We start from the raw sequence: 15,281 nt of genomic DNA, 5'->3' as shown, positions 1-15,281 counted from the left end.
GTTCCAGCACTGCCAAGAACGTGCTTTGAAACTCGTTCCTTTGTCCTTGGAATGGCAGTAAAACATGGGAAAGCAGGCGAGTATGACGTGTGCATGGATGAAACACAGTGTACCTTTTCCTGCATCGGTACCCAGAATCTTCCACATGGCTAACGTGGCACCTGACCATCCCGCACTGCCCCAGCCCTTGCGGGGGGATTACAGACTGTTACAGGAAACCAAGACACACTGTAATACTCTAATTTTAATAATAACTCCAATCTACCATAAAATTACAGTTTCCCAAGGGTATTATTATCCCACAGGTGGGGTATAATTTGCACAAGTATAATTTAATCTTGAAAAAAAGCTCAAAAATGAAGTATGGTTAGTAACGATCCTTCGTACATACTTGTATGAGTATCCCCAAGGTGTTACCAGCACTAATTAATTAGGCTCCTACACCCAGTATGATCTTACCTTACAGATGAGCCACTTAGCCGAGGTTGCGTGCCAAGTTCATGCTCTAAAGGCTCCCTGCAATGTCTCCGTCATGCTTGTCAAGGCAGCATCCTACCTCCAAAACCAACAGCAGAGGCCCAGGTGGCACGCTGGTATCTTCCTTATTTGCTCAATGTACTGGGAAAGATGGGGTGAATGAAGGAATCAGATTGTCTCTCATTAATTTACTGTTAAAAGATTTCTCTTTTTCATTTTTTCCAAGTAGAGGCAATTACAGCAAAAGCTGCCTAGGGCAACAGATGAAGATTCAATATGAATCAACCTCCCAGCAAAAAGGTTTCTGCTTTTATTTGTAATGGAAGATGAAGTAAAGATGAAATGAAAGTAATTTGTGGAGGACAGCTAATATGAAAAACATTTTCCCATGATTTTTGTTCATGTGAAGTTGCTTCTTATTGAACAGACATCTCCTTGTATGAAAATTCATTTTGCAAACTTTAGCATTTAAAAGTATTCTGTTTGGGTTTGGCTTTTTCCAACAGAAACCTGGATAATACAATGTAATATAAGAATAAGAATATGCAATATAATATAAGAATAATAAGTTACCAAAATAAAAACACCCTACAAGGACCCCACACAAGCCAAGATCTGGAGGACTTAGGAATCTCACTGCTGTTCACCTGCACTTCACCGTTTTTGTAGCACATAGGTCTTCTTCTGTCCTTCTGTGAGCAAAAGCCAGACACAAATCCCATTGACCTCAGGCCAAAGATGCTAAGGGAACTGCACAAAAAGCAAACAAAAATAATCTCTGGTATTGTGGTATCGAGTTCATGAGCCATAGAGATCTCAGTTGTCCCCATTCTGCTCATAGTGAGCTCTGCTACCATCAGCACTTCTGTGCCTTCCTCAGAATTTTATCCTGGTAGTATTTTTGTGTGTGTGTGCATGGTACATATATAAATTCACACCTACACTGATACACATTTACATTAAAATGCACCCTCCCATTCATGCATATATATGCTTCATAGCTACTCTAGATTCTTTAAAATCTGAAATACAATCAGCCTGTAAAATAACTTTACAGCCTGGATGAGGTGGAACCAGCCAGTGCCTGAATTGCCACATGGCAACTGCTATTTCTGGGTTAAAATGATAGGTAAGGGGATGATAGGTTAAATAACCCGTTTGAGGACATGAAGGTGCAGCTGGGCTTGGCCAAAGATGAATCAGGAGAACGTCCACAAAGGGTGTCTCCTTTCCGTAGCTCTGTCAAGGACCCTATAAAAGCACTCAGGTCCTCCGATCACTCCGCACGGCTTCACAGGAATCCCACTTGATCCCATTGGCGATCTGGGTAAGTCACTCCTTCTGAAACGTACCCTTTGCTAGGCAAGGACATATGGTTTCTATGGGATTTGTGTTGGGTGGCAGCATCATTCCTGCCACAGTATTTTCTGAGTCTTTTGCATTTATATTCATTGAAGTGTTGTCTCATGCTATTGGGACATCTGCATGATGTTGTTATGTGGCCATGTCTAGAGGCAGCTTTTCTCAAAGGGAAAATGAAAGAGGGAGCCAAGCTTTGTGCCTTACTTTGGTCTGGGGTCAGCTCCCAGCTGGAATGAGCAGATTGGAGAAATTTTTATGTTCTCTACATTTCATATGCAGACATGTGCGCACGTGTGCATGTGTATGTGCACGTTGGAGAGGTGGCAAGGAAAACAGGTCACAGTTTCCCCAGCTGCAAGCTGAGATCTCAGCACTGATAACAAGCTTGGGGATTCTGCGAGGAGGAAGGAAGAAGGTGGCTTTTGAGGTTTCCAGACACAAAGCTCCAACTGGAGCACTGCTTTCTGCCAAGCAAATCTCAGTAAAATTAAATAAGTAGCTCTGACCTAAGTGATCTGACAAAAATCTATCTGCCAATAACTTCAGTTGTAATGAAAGCTTTATCAATTGGTTTGTATTATTACTGGTCACAGGAGCATCAGCCACAGGGCTTGTTTTAACTCCCTGTAAGCACTCTGTCTCTGACCCAGCTAGATCTTGTCTCAGGCCATGCCAGCCTCTAACCTGCTTCACAGAAGCCACTGTAGCTCAGTGCCAGGCAGAGACAGCAGCATGGGCCATGAAAACACAAGTACCTGGTATAGCCCCATGGGTGCAGACAGGTTCTTGGGGCATCTCTTGAGTCACCATCCCCAGTTTCCTCCCTGCGATCCTTAAATGCGGGTATCCTGCCATCCCCTATCAAACGTCATTCAAACACATTAGTACACACTTGGAAGGCACTCCCCATCCCACTAAAACCCCATAGCATTTGGATTTCTTCCAAGTGCCCTGGTGAAACAGAGCTCACCATGCCATAGGAGCAGACACACGGGTCATGGCACCTAGCATCCCCTTAACGCACACAGCTGGACCACAGCAATTCTCCTTCCTCTTTTCATGCTCAGAGGCAAACAAGTCACAAATCCTTAGGCCTGCTCCTTTTCTTGCAGGCTTGCTTGAATCTGCAGGAAGATGTCTCGCTTCTTAGACGGCATTTCCACCATCATCAGCGTCTTTCACAAATATGCAAAGGAAGATGGAGACTGCTCCAACCTCAGCTACAGGAAGATGCAAGAGTTCATCCAGAGGGAGTTTGCAGATGTCATAGCTGTGAGTGCTGCTGAAAGGGGAGGGCTTGAGGCCCAAACTGGAGTGCAGGGACTACAATAATCTCCTGGAGAGAAGGTTAATCTTATGATGGTGGGATTGGAAGGCTTTCAGCAAAGGGGAGCAGCAGTTACTTTCCTTTGCACTGCCTGCTTGGACAGCTCCTCCAAATCATTTTTTCCATAAGAAAATGGGCAAAAGCTAGAGAATGAGCCATGGGGAGGTACGCTTTTCTTTCAAAGGTAGGAAGGAAATGGATCCAGTAGAGGGATTCAGCATGTGCCCAAAAAGAGCTGGGCAGCTGCAGCCAGGGGACAACCAGGAAAATGGAGAACAAAACCATGGAATTGCTGCTGAGCTGTAAAAGTGAAGCTATGTGAGATGGAAGGAGAAAAGATTGCAGATGTTTCTGTCTTTGCATTTCTCTGACAAAGAGCAGGAAACCTAAATCACCTTTTTTGTTTCCCTGTGTGTGTTTTCCCTGCAGAAGCCACGTGACCCTCAAACAATTGACAAGATTCTGCAGTTTCTGGAGTGGGATGGTGATGGGCATATTGATTTTAATGAATTCCTGCTTTTGGTGTTCAGAGTGGCTAAAGCCTGCTACTGGTTCCAGCCAAAGGGACCATACCTTCTGCAAAGAACAAAGCTGACATCCAGTGGCAAGTTGCACCAAGAGCCTCAAATTAAGAACAGAGGGAGCAGGCGACAACTTCAGGAGGAGGAAGAGCAAATCTATGAGAGTAATCACCATCCCCCCCGTGAACGTGAACTGCAACGAGACACCAGAGTCAATGAGCCTGAAACACTAGAGGAAATAGAGAGTTACCAACAACATAACACACAAAGCATAAATGATGCAAAACGAAGCAGAGAGCGAAGGGAGCCAATCCCTCAGGTGTATGAAGAACGAAGCCAAGAGCCATATGATGAACAGAACAGCCAGAGAAGACGTCAGCCGCCTGAGCTGAGCAGACAAGCTGATGTACAACTCCGCAAGCAAAGAGGCTTGGAAGTACATGAGCCCAGGCTGCGGAGAGATGAGAGGAAATATCAAGAGGGACCACAGCAAGACCAACTGGCAGACATAAGGAGTCGCAGCCAGACCTGTGAAACAAGACCACTGCAAAACCGGTGGAGTAGCCGTCAGCCACATGAGCCAGTAGGACCAGCACATGATGACAGAAACCAGTGGCCACAAGCAGCAGATAGACGAAGTGACAATCAGCCACGTAAACCTGAATTACTCACAGAAGAGAGAAGCCGCTACCATCGAGGTGAGCTGGAACAAAGAGCACTTGAAGAGGGCAGCCACAAGTTACATGAGCCTGAATGCCTAGATTCGAGAGCCCCACATCAATCATACATAAAGGAACCATTAGTAATTGACCTCAGGAACTGTAACACTTGTGAGCTGGAAAGACGTATTGATGCCGACATTGCAGCAGCAGAAGCTGAGGTGAAGATCCAACGCGTGTCCCGGGAACTGGAGCCCCATGAGGAACTGGAAAGAAGGGAGTGTGAGCTTGAGCGTCTTGAAGCAGAGGAAGAGAGGAGGGTTTACCTGGAAAGAGAGAGGGAGGAACCTCTGAGGGAGAGAAGGCTCGAGCGCCAGCGGGACCTGGATCTGGGGGTCATTGAGCGTCGTCGCCACCAGACACGTGAGAGGGAAGAGCGAGATGCCATCATCAACCAAAGAGAGAGACGTGTGAGACGTGACCTGGAAGCACGTGAGGCTGAAATCAATGCAAGGAGGCAACGTGACCTTGTGAGGCTTGAGAGGATTCGAGAGGCCGAAAGAGCAGCAGCAGAAGCTGATGTGAAGATCCAACGCATGTCCCGGGAGCTGGAGCCCCATGAGGAACTGGAAAGGAGGGAGCGTGAGCTTGAACGTCTTGAGGCAGAGGAAGAGAGGAGGGTTTACCTGGAAAGAGAGAGGGAGGAGGCTCTGAGGGAGAGAAGGCTCGAGCGCCAGCGGGACCTGGATCTGGGGGTCATTGAGCGTCGTCGCCGCCAGATACGTGAGAGGGAAGAGCGAGATGCCATCATCAACCAAAGAGAGAGATGCGAGAGACGTGACCTTGAAGTGCATGAAGCTGAAATTGATGCAAGGAGGGAACGTGACCTTGTGAGGCTTGAGAGGATTCGAGAGGCCGAAAGAGCAGCAGCAGAAGCTGATGTGAAGATCCAACGCGTGTCCCGGGAACTGGACCCCTGTAACGAGGCTGCAAGAAGGGAGCGTGAGCTTGAACGTCTTGAAGCAGAGGAAGAGAGGAGGGTTTACCTGGAAAGAGAGAGGGAGGAACCATTGCAGGAGAGAAGGCTCGAGCGCCAGCGGGACCTGGATCTGGAGGCCATTGAGCGTTGTCACCGCCAGGTACGTGAGAGGGAAGAGCGAGGTGCCATCATCAACCAAAGAGAGAGACGTGAGAGACGTGACCTGGAAGCACGTGAGGCTGAAATCAATGCAAGGAGGCAACGTGACCTTGTGAGGCTTGAGAGGATTCGAGAGGCCGAAAGAGCAGCTGCAGAAGCTGATGTGAAGATCCAACGCGTGTCCCGGGAACTGGAGCCTCGTGAGGAGCTGGAAAGAAGGGAGCGTGAGCTTGAGCGTCTTGAAGCAGAGGAAGAGAGGAGGGTTTGCCTGGAAAGAGAGAGGGAGGAGGCTCTGAGGGAGAGAAGGCTCGAGCGCCAGCGGGACCTGGATCTGGGGGTCATTGAGCATCGTCGCCACCAGATACGTGAGAGGGAAGAGCGAGATGCCATCATCAACCAAAGAGAGAGACGTGACCTTGAAGTACGTGCAGCTGAAATTGATGCAAGGAGGGAACGTGACCTTGTGAGGCTTGAGAGGATTCGAGAGGCCGAAAGAGCAGCAGCAGAAGCTGATGTGAAGATCCAACGTGTGTCCCGGGAACTGGAGCCCCGTGAGGAACTGGAAAGAAGGGAGCGTGAACTTGAGCGTCTTGAAGCAGAGGAAGAGAGGAGGGTTTACCTGGAAAGAGAGAGGGAGGAACCATTGCAGGAGAGAAGGCTCGAGCGCCAGCGGGACCTGGATCTGGAAGCCATTGAGCATCGTCGCCGCCAGATACGTGAGAGGGAAGAGCGAGATGCCATCATCAACCAAAGAGAGAGATGCGAGAGACGTGACCTTGAAGTACGTGCAGCTGAAATTGATGCAAGGAGGGAACGTGACCTTGTGAGGCTTGAGAGGATTCGAGAGGCCGAAAGAGCAGCTGCAGAAGCTGATGTGAAGATCCAACGCGTGTCCCGGGAACTGGAGTCCCGTGAGGAGCTGGAAAGAAGGGAGCGTGAGCTTGAACGTCTTGAAGCAGAGGAAGAGAGAAGAATTTACCTGGAAAGAGAGAGGGAGGAGCCACTGCAGGAGACAGGGTTCAAGCACCAGCAGGACATGGATTTGGAGGCGACTGAGCTTTGCCGCCGCCAGACACGTGAGAGGGAAGAGCGAGATGCCATCATCAACCAAAGAGAGCGACGTGAGAGACGTGACCTTGAAGTACGTGAGGCTGAAATCAATGCAAGGAGGCAACGTGACCTTGTGAGGCTTGAGAGGATTCGAGAGGCCAAAAGAGCAGCAGCAGAAGCTGATGTGAAGATCCAACGCGTGTCCCGGGAACTGGAGCCCCGTGAGGAGCTGGAAAGAAGGGAGCGTGAGCTTGAACGTCTTGAAGCAGAGGAAGAGAGGAGGGTTTACCTGGAAAGAGAGAGGGAGGAGCCTCTGAGGGAGAGAAGGCTCGAGCGCCAGCGGGACCTGGATCTGGGGGTCATTGAGCGTCGTCGCCGCCAGACACGTGAGAGGGAAGAGCGAGATGCCATCATCAACCAAAGAGAGAGATGCGAGAGACGTGACCTGGAAGTACGTGCAGCTGAAATGGATGCAAGGAGGCAACGTGACCTTCTGAGGCTTGAGAGGATTCGAGAGGCCGAAAGAGCAGCAGCAGAAGCTGATGTGAAGATCCAACGCGTGTCCCGGGAACTGGAGCCTCATGAGGAGGTCGAAAGAAGGGAGCGTGAGCTTGAGCGTCTTGAAGCAGAGGAAGAGAGAAGAACTTACCTGGAAAGAGAGAGGGAGGAGGCTCTGAGGGAGAGAAGGCTCGAGCGCCAGCGGGACCTGGATCTGGGGGTCATTGAGCGTCGTCGCCACCAGATACGTGAGAGGGAAGAGCGAGATGCCATCATCAACCAAAGAGAGAGACGTGACCTTGAAGTACGTGAGGCTGAAATTGATGCAAGGAGGCAACGTGACCTTGTGAGGCTTGAGAGGATTCGAGAGGCTGAAATAGGAGCAGCAGAAGCTGATGTGAAGATCCAACGTGTGTCCCGGGAACTGGAGTCCCGTGAGGAGCTGGAAAGAAGGGAGCGTGAACTTGAACGTCTTGAGGCAGAGGAAGAGAGAAGAATTTACCTGGAAAGAGAGAGGGAGGAGCCACTGCAGGAGACAGGGTTCAAGCACCAGCAGGACATGGATTTGGAGGCGACTGAGCTTCGCCGCCGCCAGACACGTGAGAGGGAAGAGCGAGATGCCATCATCAACCAAAGAGAGCGACGTGAGAGATGTGACCTTGAAGTACGTGAGGCTGAAATCAATGCAAGGAGGCAACGTGACCTTGTGAGACTTGAGAGGATTCGAGAGGCCGAAAGAGCAGCAGCAGAAGCTGAGGTGAAGATCCAACGCGTGTCCCGGGAACTGGAGCCACGTGAGGAGCTGGAAAGAAGGGAGCGTGAACTTGAGCGTCTTGAAGCAGAGGAAGAGAGGAGGGTTTACCTGGAAAGAGAGAGGGAGGAGGCTCTGAGGGAGAGAAGGCTCGAGCGCCAACGGGACCTGGATCTGGAGGCCATTGAGCATCGTCGCCGCCAGATACGTGAGAGGGAAGAGCGAGATGCCATCATCAACCAAAGAGAGAGACGTGACCTTGAAGTACGTGAGGCTGAAATCAATGCAAGGAGGCAACGTGACCTTGTGAGGCTTGAGAGGATTCGAGAGGCCGAAAGAGCAGCAGCAGAAGCTGATGTGAAGATCCAACGCGTGTCCCGGGAACTGGAGCCACGTGAGGAACTGGAAAGAAGGGAGCGTGAACTTGAGCGTCTTGAAGCAGAGGAAGAGAGAAGAACTTACCTGGAAAGAGAGAGGGAGGAGCCTCTGAGGGAGAGAAGGCTCGAGCGCCAGCGGGACCTGGATCTGGGGGTCATTGAGCGTCGTCGCGGCCAGATACGTGAGAGGGAAGAGCGAGATGCCATCATCAACCAAAGAGAGAGACGTGACCTTGAAGTACGTGCAGCTGAAATTGATGGAAGGAGGGAACGTGACCTTGTGAGGCTTGAGAGGATTCGAGAGGCCGAAAGAGCAGCTGCAGAAGCTGATGTGAAGATCCAACGCGTGTCCCGGGAACTGGAGCCCCATGAGGAACTGGAAAGAAGGGAGCGTGAGCTTCAACGTCTTGAAGCAGAGGAAGAAAGAAGAATTTACCTGGAAAGAGAGAGGGAGGAACCTCTGAGGGAGAGAAGGCTCGAGCGCCAGCGGGACATGGATTTGGAGGCGACTGAGCTTCGCCGCCGCCAGACACGTGAGAGGGAAGAGCGAGATGCCATCATCAACCAAAGAGAGAGACGTGAGAGATGTGACCTTGAAGTACGTGAGGCTGAAATCGATGCAAGGAGGCAACGTGACCTTGTGAGGCTTGAGAGGATTCGAGAGGCCGAAAGAGCAGCTGCAGAAGCTGATGTGAAGATCCAACGCGTGTCCCGGGAACTGGAGCCACGTGAGGAACTGGAAAGAAGGGAGCGTGAGCTTGAACGTCTTGAAGCAGAGGAAGAGAGGAGGGTTTACCTGGAAAGAGAGAGGGAGGAACCATTGCAGGAGAGAAGGCTCGAGCGCCAGCGGGACCTGGATCTGGAAGCCATTGAGCATCGTCGCCGCCAGATACGTGAGAGGGAAGAGCGAGATGCCATCATCAACCAAAGAGAGAGACGTGACCTTGAAGTACGTGAGGCTGAAATCAATGCAAGGAGGCAACGTGACCTTGTGAGGCTTGAGAGGATTCGAGAGGCTGAAAGAGCAGCAGCAGAAGCTGATGTGAAGATCCAACGCGTGTCCCGGGAACTGGAGCCACGTGAGGAGCTAGAAAGAAGGGAGCGTGAGCTTGAGCGTCTTGAAGCAGAGGAAGAGAGGAGGGTTTACCTGGAAAGAGAGAGGGAGGAGGCTCTGAGGGAGAGAAGGCTCGAGCGCCAGCGGGACCTGGATCTGGGGGTCATTGAGCGTCGTCGCCGACAGACACGTGAGAGGGAAGAGCGAGATGCCATCATCAACCAAAGAGAGAGACGTGAGAGATGTGACCTTGAAGTACGTGAGGCTGAAATCAATGCAAGGAGGCAACGTGACCTTGTGAGGCTTGAGAGGATTCGAGAGGCCGACATTGCAGCAGCAGAAGCTGATGTGAAGATCCAACGCGTGTCCTGGGAACTGGAGCCCCATGAGGAACTGGAAAGAAGGGAGCGTGAACTTGAGCGTCTTGAAGCAGAGGAAGAGAGGAGGTTTTACCTGGAAAGAGAGAGGGAGGAGGCTCTGAGGGAGAGAAGGCTCAAGCACCAACGGCACCTGGACCTGGATGCTTATGATCATCGCCACCGCCAGGCACATGAAAGGGGAGGGCGAGGTGCCACGACCTCACTACAAGCACGTGAGAGGAGTCTCTACCAAACCGTTGAGCTTGATAACAGAGACCTCTGCCTCCCAGAAGATCAAGCATCTGTCACTGACATGAGGGTCAGTTATATCCCTGCTGAAAATGATGTACCACCAGAGGTGAAGGTTGCTCCTCAGCCCTGTGATCCTCAGACCATTTCAGATTTGGTCCGTGTGATCCCAAATTTGGATGATTCTGAAGCTACCACCTGTGAGGTCATCTGCCCCCAGCCCCGTGATCTTGGACAGCCCATCTATGTGAAGAAAGGCTATACATCATCCCAGCCACTAGTACCATCAGAAAGGAGCAACAACCAAGAGCCACAACCCCAGAGGGATGAGCAAGAGATAGAGGAACGTGAGCTACTGTCTCGCTCCCAGGAAAACACAGGGGATCTGAATGAGCCCCGGGAGAGGTCTGAAATAGGGGTGAAGGAAGGAGCTTACCAGGCTTCTGCCTCTGAGCTGTCTGGTGTTAAGGGTGAGCCTTGCCAATCAAAGTCCAGTGAGGAGAGGAGGGACAGGCAGTGGCCCAAGAGGCCTAATGCTGAAGGGAAGAAGCATCAGCCCCAGAGAGATGGATCAAAAACTACCAGGGAGCAGGTCCCATTGGAACCTGAATCCAGCTGTCAGGTAAGGGAGCGTGAGGACAGGGAGGCCAAGGGCTGCCCACCCCTGCCCCAGGCTCTGGAGCCACAGGAAGCTTGTGAGCAGGGCAGGCAGGGCACTGAAGGGAGCCGGTCCCATCCACCCCGGCGAGATGAAGCCAGACGCTGTTGTGAGGATGCAAAAGGCCGTCAGCCACGGCAGGAGAACATCAAGAGGAGGCGTCAGGAAGCGATGGATGCCCAGCCTCAATGGGAGGAGGAAGCACGTCAGCAGAGCAAGGGCTCACAGGAGGCTTCGAGCCGTCCTGCTAGGGATGTGGCCAAGGCATCTTAAGGGGAAGTCCAGCCTGGAGCTGGTGGGGCTTCTCCAAGTCTCTTTGAAGGTCACCTCTGCTCTCTGCTTTCAGCTGAACACGTCACATGTGGTGGCACAAAGGTGTTTGACACAGACAGTTTAACAGGGTGCTTGACACTGAGAGGGTGTCAAGTGGTTTTTCCATGTACCATATTCAGCTTGTAGGTAGGCAGGGTTGCCCCAGTACCTGCAGTTTCTGCCTTCCTGCACTATGTCTATCCACCTTATTCCACATTATGTCCAGCTGCCATAATGCAGTATTTACTCATTTTCCTGCTCTAATTAGATTCCTTGGGTCCCTCTCTCCTTTATGTCCCTGTCATCTCTTCTATCCTGTGGCATGACTCTTGTGCAAGGTAAAAACCCTTAAAACTCCCAATATCTCAGTCATATTGGGGCCTGAAAATCCTCAAGGCTGGGGAAAATAAAACCCAAAAACTAACCCCAAAAAAATGTAGACTCAGAGGTTTTGGTTGCACCTTTCTGCTCCCCTAACAGCTGAGCAGAGGCTTGGAAACAGCTGAGCTGAGCTGTGGTTACTGCAGGGTAATGGTGGCGGGTGGGGGGGGTCTCCTTTTCTTCTTCACACTGATGTATTGCATGAAAAATCAGAATAAATAGCTGATGACTGCACTTCCTGCTGCCATCTCTCATCCTTGCATCTCATCTACAAGGGTCTCAGCCTGGTGGGAGGGTGGCTCAGTTCAGCTCACACATTCCTCCCAGTCCCAGGCATTTAATCCAGGCAGGGGCTGCTGAAAATCCCACTGAATCCCCCCTTCTACATGTCCAGGAGCCCACATACCTCTGGCCTTTACCATTGATCTGCATGATCTCAGGGGCTTCCTGCACATGCTGTGCTCCATGATCCACACACGGATGTCTGGATGCACCACCGCTCTCCAGCCCTCGGAGCATCTTTGTGGTCCTCCTCTGGACTCGCTTGAAGAGCTCCACATCCCTCTTGTGCTGGGGCCTTTTTCTTTCTCTTGGGCAACAGAAAACCAATTCCCTTAGCAGATTGGGCTGCAAACCTGGGAGATGACCAAGAAAGAAGCCAGGACAACCCCAGCATCGCTGCATCCTGCTCTTAAAAGCAACCAGGCTGGTGACAGGCTAGGAGGAACCATGGCCTGGCTCACCCCAGCAGGCAGCACCCAGGGCCTCTTGCTCACGCAGCCAAAACCACCACCCGGTGCCCTCAAAGGATCCGTCCCAGCCAGGGGCAGGCAGATGCATGGGGTGATGCTCTCAGCCACGTCCCCTTCGTGCACACAACAGTCACGCGCCTTGGTGACAAGCATATGGCAGCACAGATGGGCTGTCTGCAAACAGGGCCAAAGCCCTGACTGCAAACACACACAGAGCAGCAAGAAAGCAAAACCTCCTGAGGTCCCCCCATGCAGCCAGGACGGGGCTGGGATTTGGGCGTTCAAAGAGGGGAAGGAGCCTCACCTCTCAGAGCAGTTCATGGTTTGTTAAGGGAAGGCAAAGAGGAGTTAGCAAAAGGCAGGTGGAAATGCAAACCCAGGGAGAAAAATGACAGATTTCCTGTTCCCCAGCTCCGGAAAACCCTTTTGATTTACATGGGCTCTGCTGTTTCCAGTTTGGGAGGGGTTGGAAGGAGAGGGGGAGGAAGTACCCTTTACCGCAGTACATAGGGAAAAACAGAGCCTGGGGACAGGAAACTGGGGCAAGAAAGGAAAGTAAACTGGGGAGCCTTGATCCCCGATTTGCTGCTTCCCTTTGTCCTGCCCGATGCTGAGTTAGGGTCTCGGCAGGATCCCCCGAAGAGCCCCATCCCTGGAAGCGGCCGCAGACCCCAGCACCCATCCCTGCATCCCTCTGCATCCCTTCCTCTCCCCCTGCAGCCTTTGGGCACCGGGAAATCCGGCCTCGGGCTGCGGCTGCCGAGGCGTGGAGCCGGGGGTGGTTGTGCAAACACCGCGTATCCCAGCAACGTCCTGGCTCCCGATGGACTGGGAGCGGCTGGGAACCCCAGCTCCATGTGCTGGTGACCGGCAGCCCCCACCCTGGGCTCGTGTTTGCCTCTCTGGGTGCCTTTCAGGTGCTTCCTCTTCCTCCTCTGGCTCCGTTTTCAGCCCTCCAGGGTCTCATTCTGCAGCAGCAGCACAAGGGCAGCCCCAGTGAGGAGCTCAGCCCAGCACCACTGGCGACAGATCCATGCTGCAGTCAGCTCCCAGTGCAGCATCCCAACCCTATGGGGCTGCCATCAAGGTCCACAGGTGGGACCGGTCAAAGCTGAAGGGGACAGGCAGCAGATGACACCCAGGGTGGGCAGGGGATCGCTGCCTGCTCCCCAGTACCCCAACCACCTTGGCCAGGCTCTTTGGAAGAGCTTGGGAAGCTCAAGTCTCACCACAGCAAGAAGAAATAGTGTGGAAGCTCCGGGTAAGAGCGAGGCAGCCCCAGGGGGAGCTTAGCCTTGTGCCTGGGGATGGAATGAAGGAGTTATAAATGAACACAACGCAAAGGATCAAGGGCTGAAAATGGATAAGGAAAAGGTGAGCGTGAATAACTGTAAGGAGTAAAACTCATGAAGCAAAGGGACAGAGTCTGAAGGAGGGGCCCAGCACATTCCTGAGCCTGAGCTGGGGACCGCAGGCACGTCCAGATCTGCCGTTAGGGATGACGCTTGCCCAACGCAGCCCAAGGGGCTGAGTCAGGGCTGGGAAGGGCGGTGGCTGTGGGGTGAAGCTCAAAACCACCCCAGCTCCTGCTCTGCCTCTGTGCACAGCGGCTGCGACAAGAACCGAGCCCCCTCCTCGCACCGCAGCCATGGTGAGCGCACCGGGACCCCGGGATGGGGAGGGAGAGACAGGTCCCTAAGGGCAGGAGGGTGATGGAAAAGGCGTTTTTCCCACAAGTGGCCCCAGAGCTGAAGGCAGGAGGTGGTTTGGCACCGGATAGAGCAGACGGTGCCAAGGACTGAGGCAAACCTTTGCCAGAGAGGGGGCCTGGGCAGGGAAAGAGGGTCAGAGGCTGAGAGGGAGGGCAGAGGGTCCCTGCAGGTGTGGGGCACTATAGGGTGGCCATTTGAATTGTTCTCCCCCATTCCCTTCACTCCTTCTTTCTCCCACTGCTACTTCCGCTGCCCATCACTGGGGCTGCAGCTCCACTGTCCTGCTCACCCCCTCACCCCCCAGCACCTGGGGAGCCAAGAGCTAAGGACTTGAGGCTGAGCAAGCTCAGCCCCTGTCCCATTCACCAAGCTGAGGCTCAGGCTGGGCAGGATGTGGCAGGGAGGCCCCAGGATGCTGAGGTTCGCAGGGAAGAGCAGGCTTCCCCCAGCCCTGTGGCACTGCCCCAGACACTGGAGCCCCACATCCCCCTCACCTCACCCTGTCCAACCCTGCTGGAAAAGGAACCAACTCCACTTGCATTTTTCTCTCATGACTCAGTTTCTCCTCTGTGCAGACAGGGCAGGGGGAGGACAAGGGGGAGGACAGGGTTATCTGTCCAGAAACCCAGCCCCAGCCAAGCTGCAGAGCACGCAACAAAGCCTAGCAGGTCACTGCCATTGTAGCATCAGCTCTTCCCAGTCCAGAACACTCCTCCAATGGGAGCTGCCATGTCCCTAAGGGATTTTCCATGAACCACTCCCCAGTCCTTCCTGCACCACAGCACTGGGCCAAGGCAGAAAGAAATGCAGTTGGACAGGTTGGGCATAGGAGACTCCTCCAGCCCAGCTCCTCCTCTGGGAAGCCCAGAGCTCCCTTGGACACTCCACTGACCTTGCTCCTTGCTCCATCAGCCCACAGAGACCGAGCGCTGCATCGAGTCCCTGCTCGCCGTCTTCCAGCGCTATGCGGGGCGTGAAGGGGACAGCTGCACCCTGTCCAAGAAGGAGTTCCTGGCCTTCATGAACACCGAGCTGGCTGCCTTCACAAAGGTAAGGCCACAAGAGGCTCCTGGGGCCCGTGCTCCAGCGCCCAGGATGGCATTTAAAGCCTCTGAGCACCATGGTGGGCAATGGGATGAGCTGGACTGGCTGGAGTCTGACTCCCTCCACCAATCCCTGTCCTCTGGCACTGAACAGGTTTGGTGAGGGGCAGACATACATTCAAACTCTCTCTGGTCTTCTGCAGAACCAGAAGGACCCGGGTGTTGTGGACAGGATGATGAAGAAACTGGATCTGAACAGTGATGGGCAGCTCGACTTCCCCGAGTTCCTGAACCTCATCGGGGGCATTGCGGTGGCCTGCCACACTTCCCTGCTGGTTAACACCCATCCCCATTAGTCCTGCCTGTTACTGTCTCCCCCCCTGCTGTGAACATTCCTGGAACAAAACCAATGCAAAGCTGGAAGCAGAATGGGATGTACCCAATCTTCATTTTTACATATAAAATAAAAGGTTTCAAATCCTAGGGGAAGGCATGGTTTTATTTCAGCATCATGAGCAAGGAGAAAGCACTAAGAAAGTAAATCCAGGCACAGAGGGAGCTGGATCTCTCAGTCCAACCCTCTGCTGCTCCACTGATGTGA

At 52.7% G+C, this 15,281-nt stretch overlaps 2 protein-coding genes and 1 long non-coding RNA gene across 10 annotated transcripts; 2 read left to right on the top strand and 1 right to left on the bottom strand.

Moving 5' to 3' along the window:
* Positions 1–465: 465 nt before the first annotated feature.
* On the bottom strand, positions 466–2,682 carry LOC115947549 (uncharacterized). Its single transcript, XR_004081459.2, has 3 exons — positions 2,595–2,682; positions 1,125–1,227; positions 466–618 (listed from the first exon to the last, which is right to left on the bottom strand). It is a non-coding gene; the product is annotated as an uncharacterized lncRNA (long non-coding RNA).
* On the top strand, positions 1,750–11,231 carry TCHH (trichohyalin). Of its 8 annotated transcripts, none has more exons than XM_034073479.1 (6): positions 1,750–1,804; positions 2,952–3,111; positions 3,596–4,623; positions 5,344–5,790; positions 6,142–6,243; positions 6,613–11,231. In XM_034073479.1, the coding sequence occupies exons 2-6, from the start codon at positions 2,974–2,976 to the stop codon at positions 10,751–10,753; spliced, it is 5,856 nt and encodes a 1,951-aa protein (XP_033929370.1). In that variant the 5' UTR covers positions 1,750–1,804; positions 2,952–2,973; the 3' UTR covers positions 10,754–11,231. The 8 variants fall into 8 exon arrangements, with proteins under 8 accessions (XP_033929370.1, XP_033929371.1, XP_033929368.1 ...); XM_034073480.1 differs by having other exon boundaries at positions 6,142–6,640; positions 7,352–11,231; XM_034073477.1 differs by having other exon boundaries at positions 6,142–6,841; positions 7,202–11,231.
* A 2,202-nt stretch (positions 11,232–13,433) lies between these two features.
* On the top strand, positions 13,434–15,163 carry LOC101871089 (protein S100-A11). Its single transcript, XM_031054834.2, has 3 exons — positions 13,434–13,576; positions 14,550–14,687; positions 14,884–15,163. Exons 1-3 carry the CDS (start codon positions 13,574–13,576, stop codon positions 15,034–15,036), a joined length of 294 nt encoding a protein of 97 aa, XP_030910694.2. The 5' UTR covers positions 13,434–13,573; the 3' UTR covers positions 15,037–15,163.
* Positions 15,164–15,281: the final 118 nt, after the last annotated feature.

This window comes from Melopsittacus undulatus, assembly GCF_012275295.1.
Source record: "Melopsittacus undulatus isolate bMelUnd1 chromosome 20 unlocalized genomic scaffold, bMelUnd1.mat.Z SUPER_20_unloc_1, whole genome shotgun sequence".
Classification (NCBI taxonomy): domain Eukaryota; kingdom Metazoa; phylum Chordata; class Aves; order Psittaciformes; family Psittaculidae; genus Melopsittacus; species Melopsittacus undulatus.
This window is presented reverse-complemented; position numbering and strand designations above follow the sequence as displayed.

Bases quoted from the DNA above. Each gene is read 5' to 3' on its own strand.
- LOC101871089 (XM_031054834.2), top strand. The intron at 14,688-14,883 runs GTAAGGCCACAA...GGTCTTCTGCAG, and splicing joins AGCTGGCTGCCTTCACAAAG to AACCAGAAGGACCCGGGTGT.
- TCHH (XM_034073473.1), top strand. From the start codon at position 2,974: ATGTCTCGCTTCTTAGACGGCATTTCCACCATCATCAGCGTCTTTCAC. The intron at 3,112-3,595 runs GTGAGTGCTGCT...TTTTCCCTGCAG, and splicing joins AGTTTGCAGATGTCATAGCT to AAGCCACGTGACCCTCAAAC. The intron at 5,791-6,141 runs GCTCGAGCGCCA...GCAGGAGAGAAG, and splicing joins GAGGCTCTGAGGGAGAGAAG to GCTCGAGCGCCAGCGGGACC.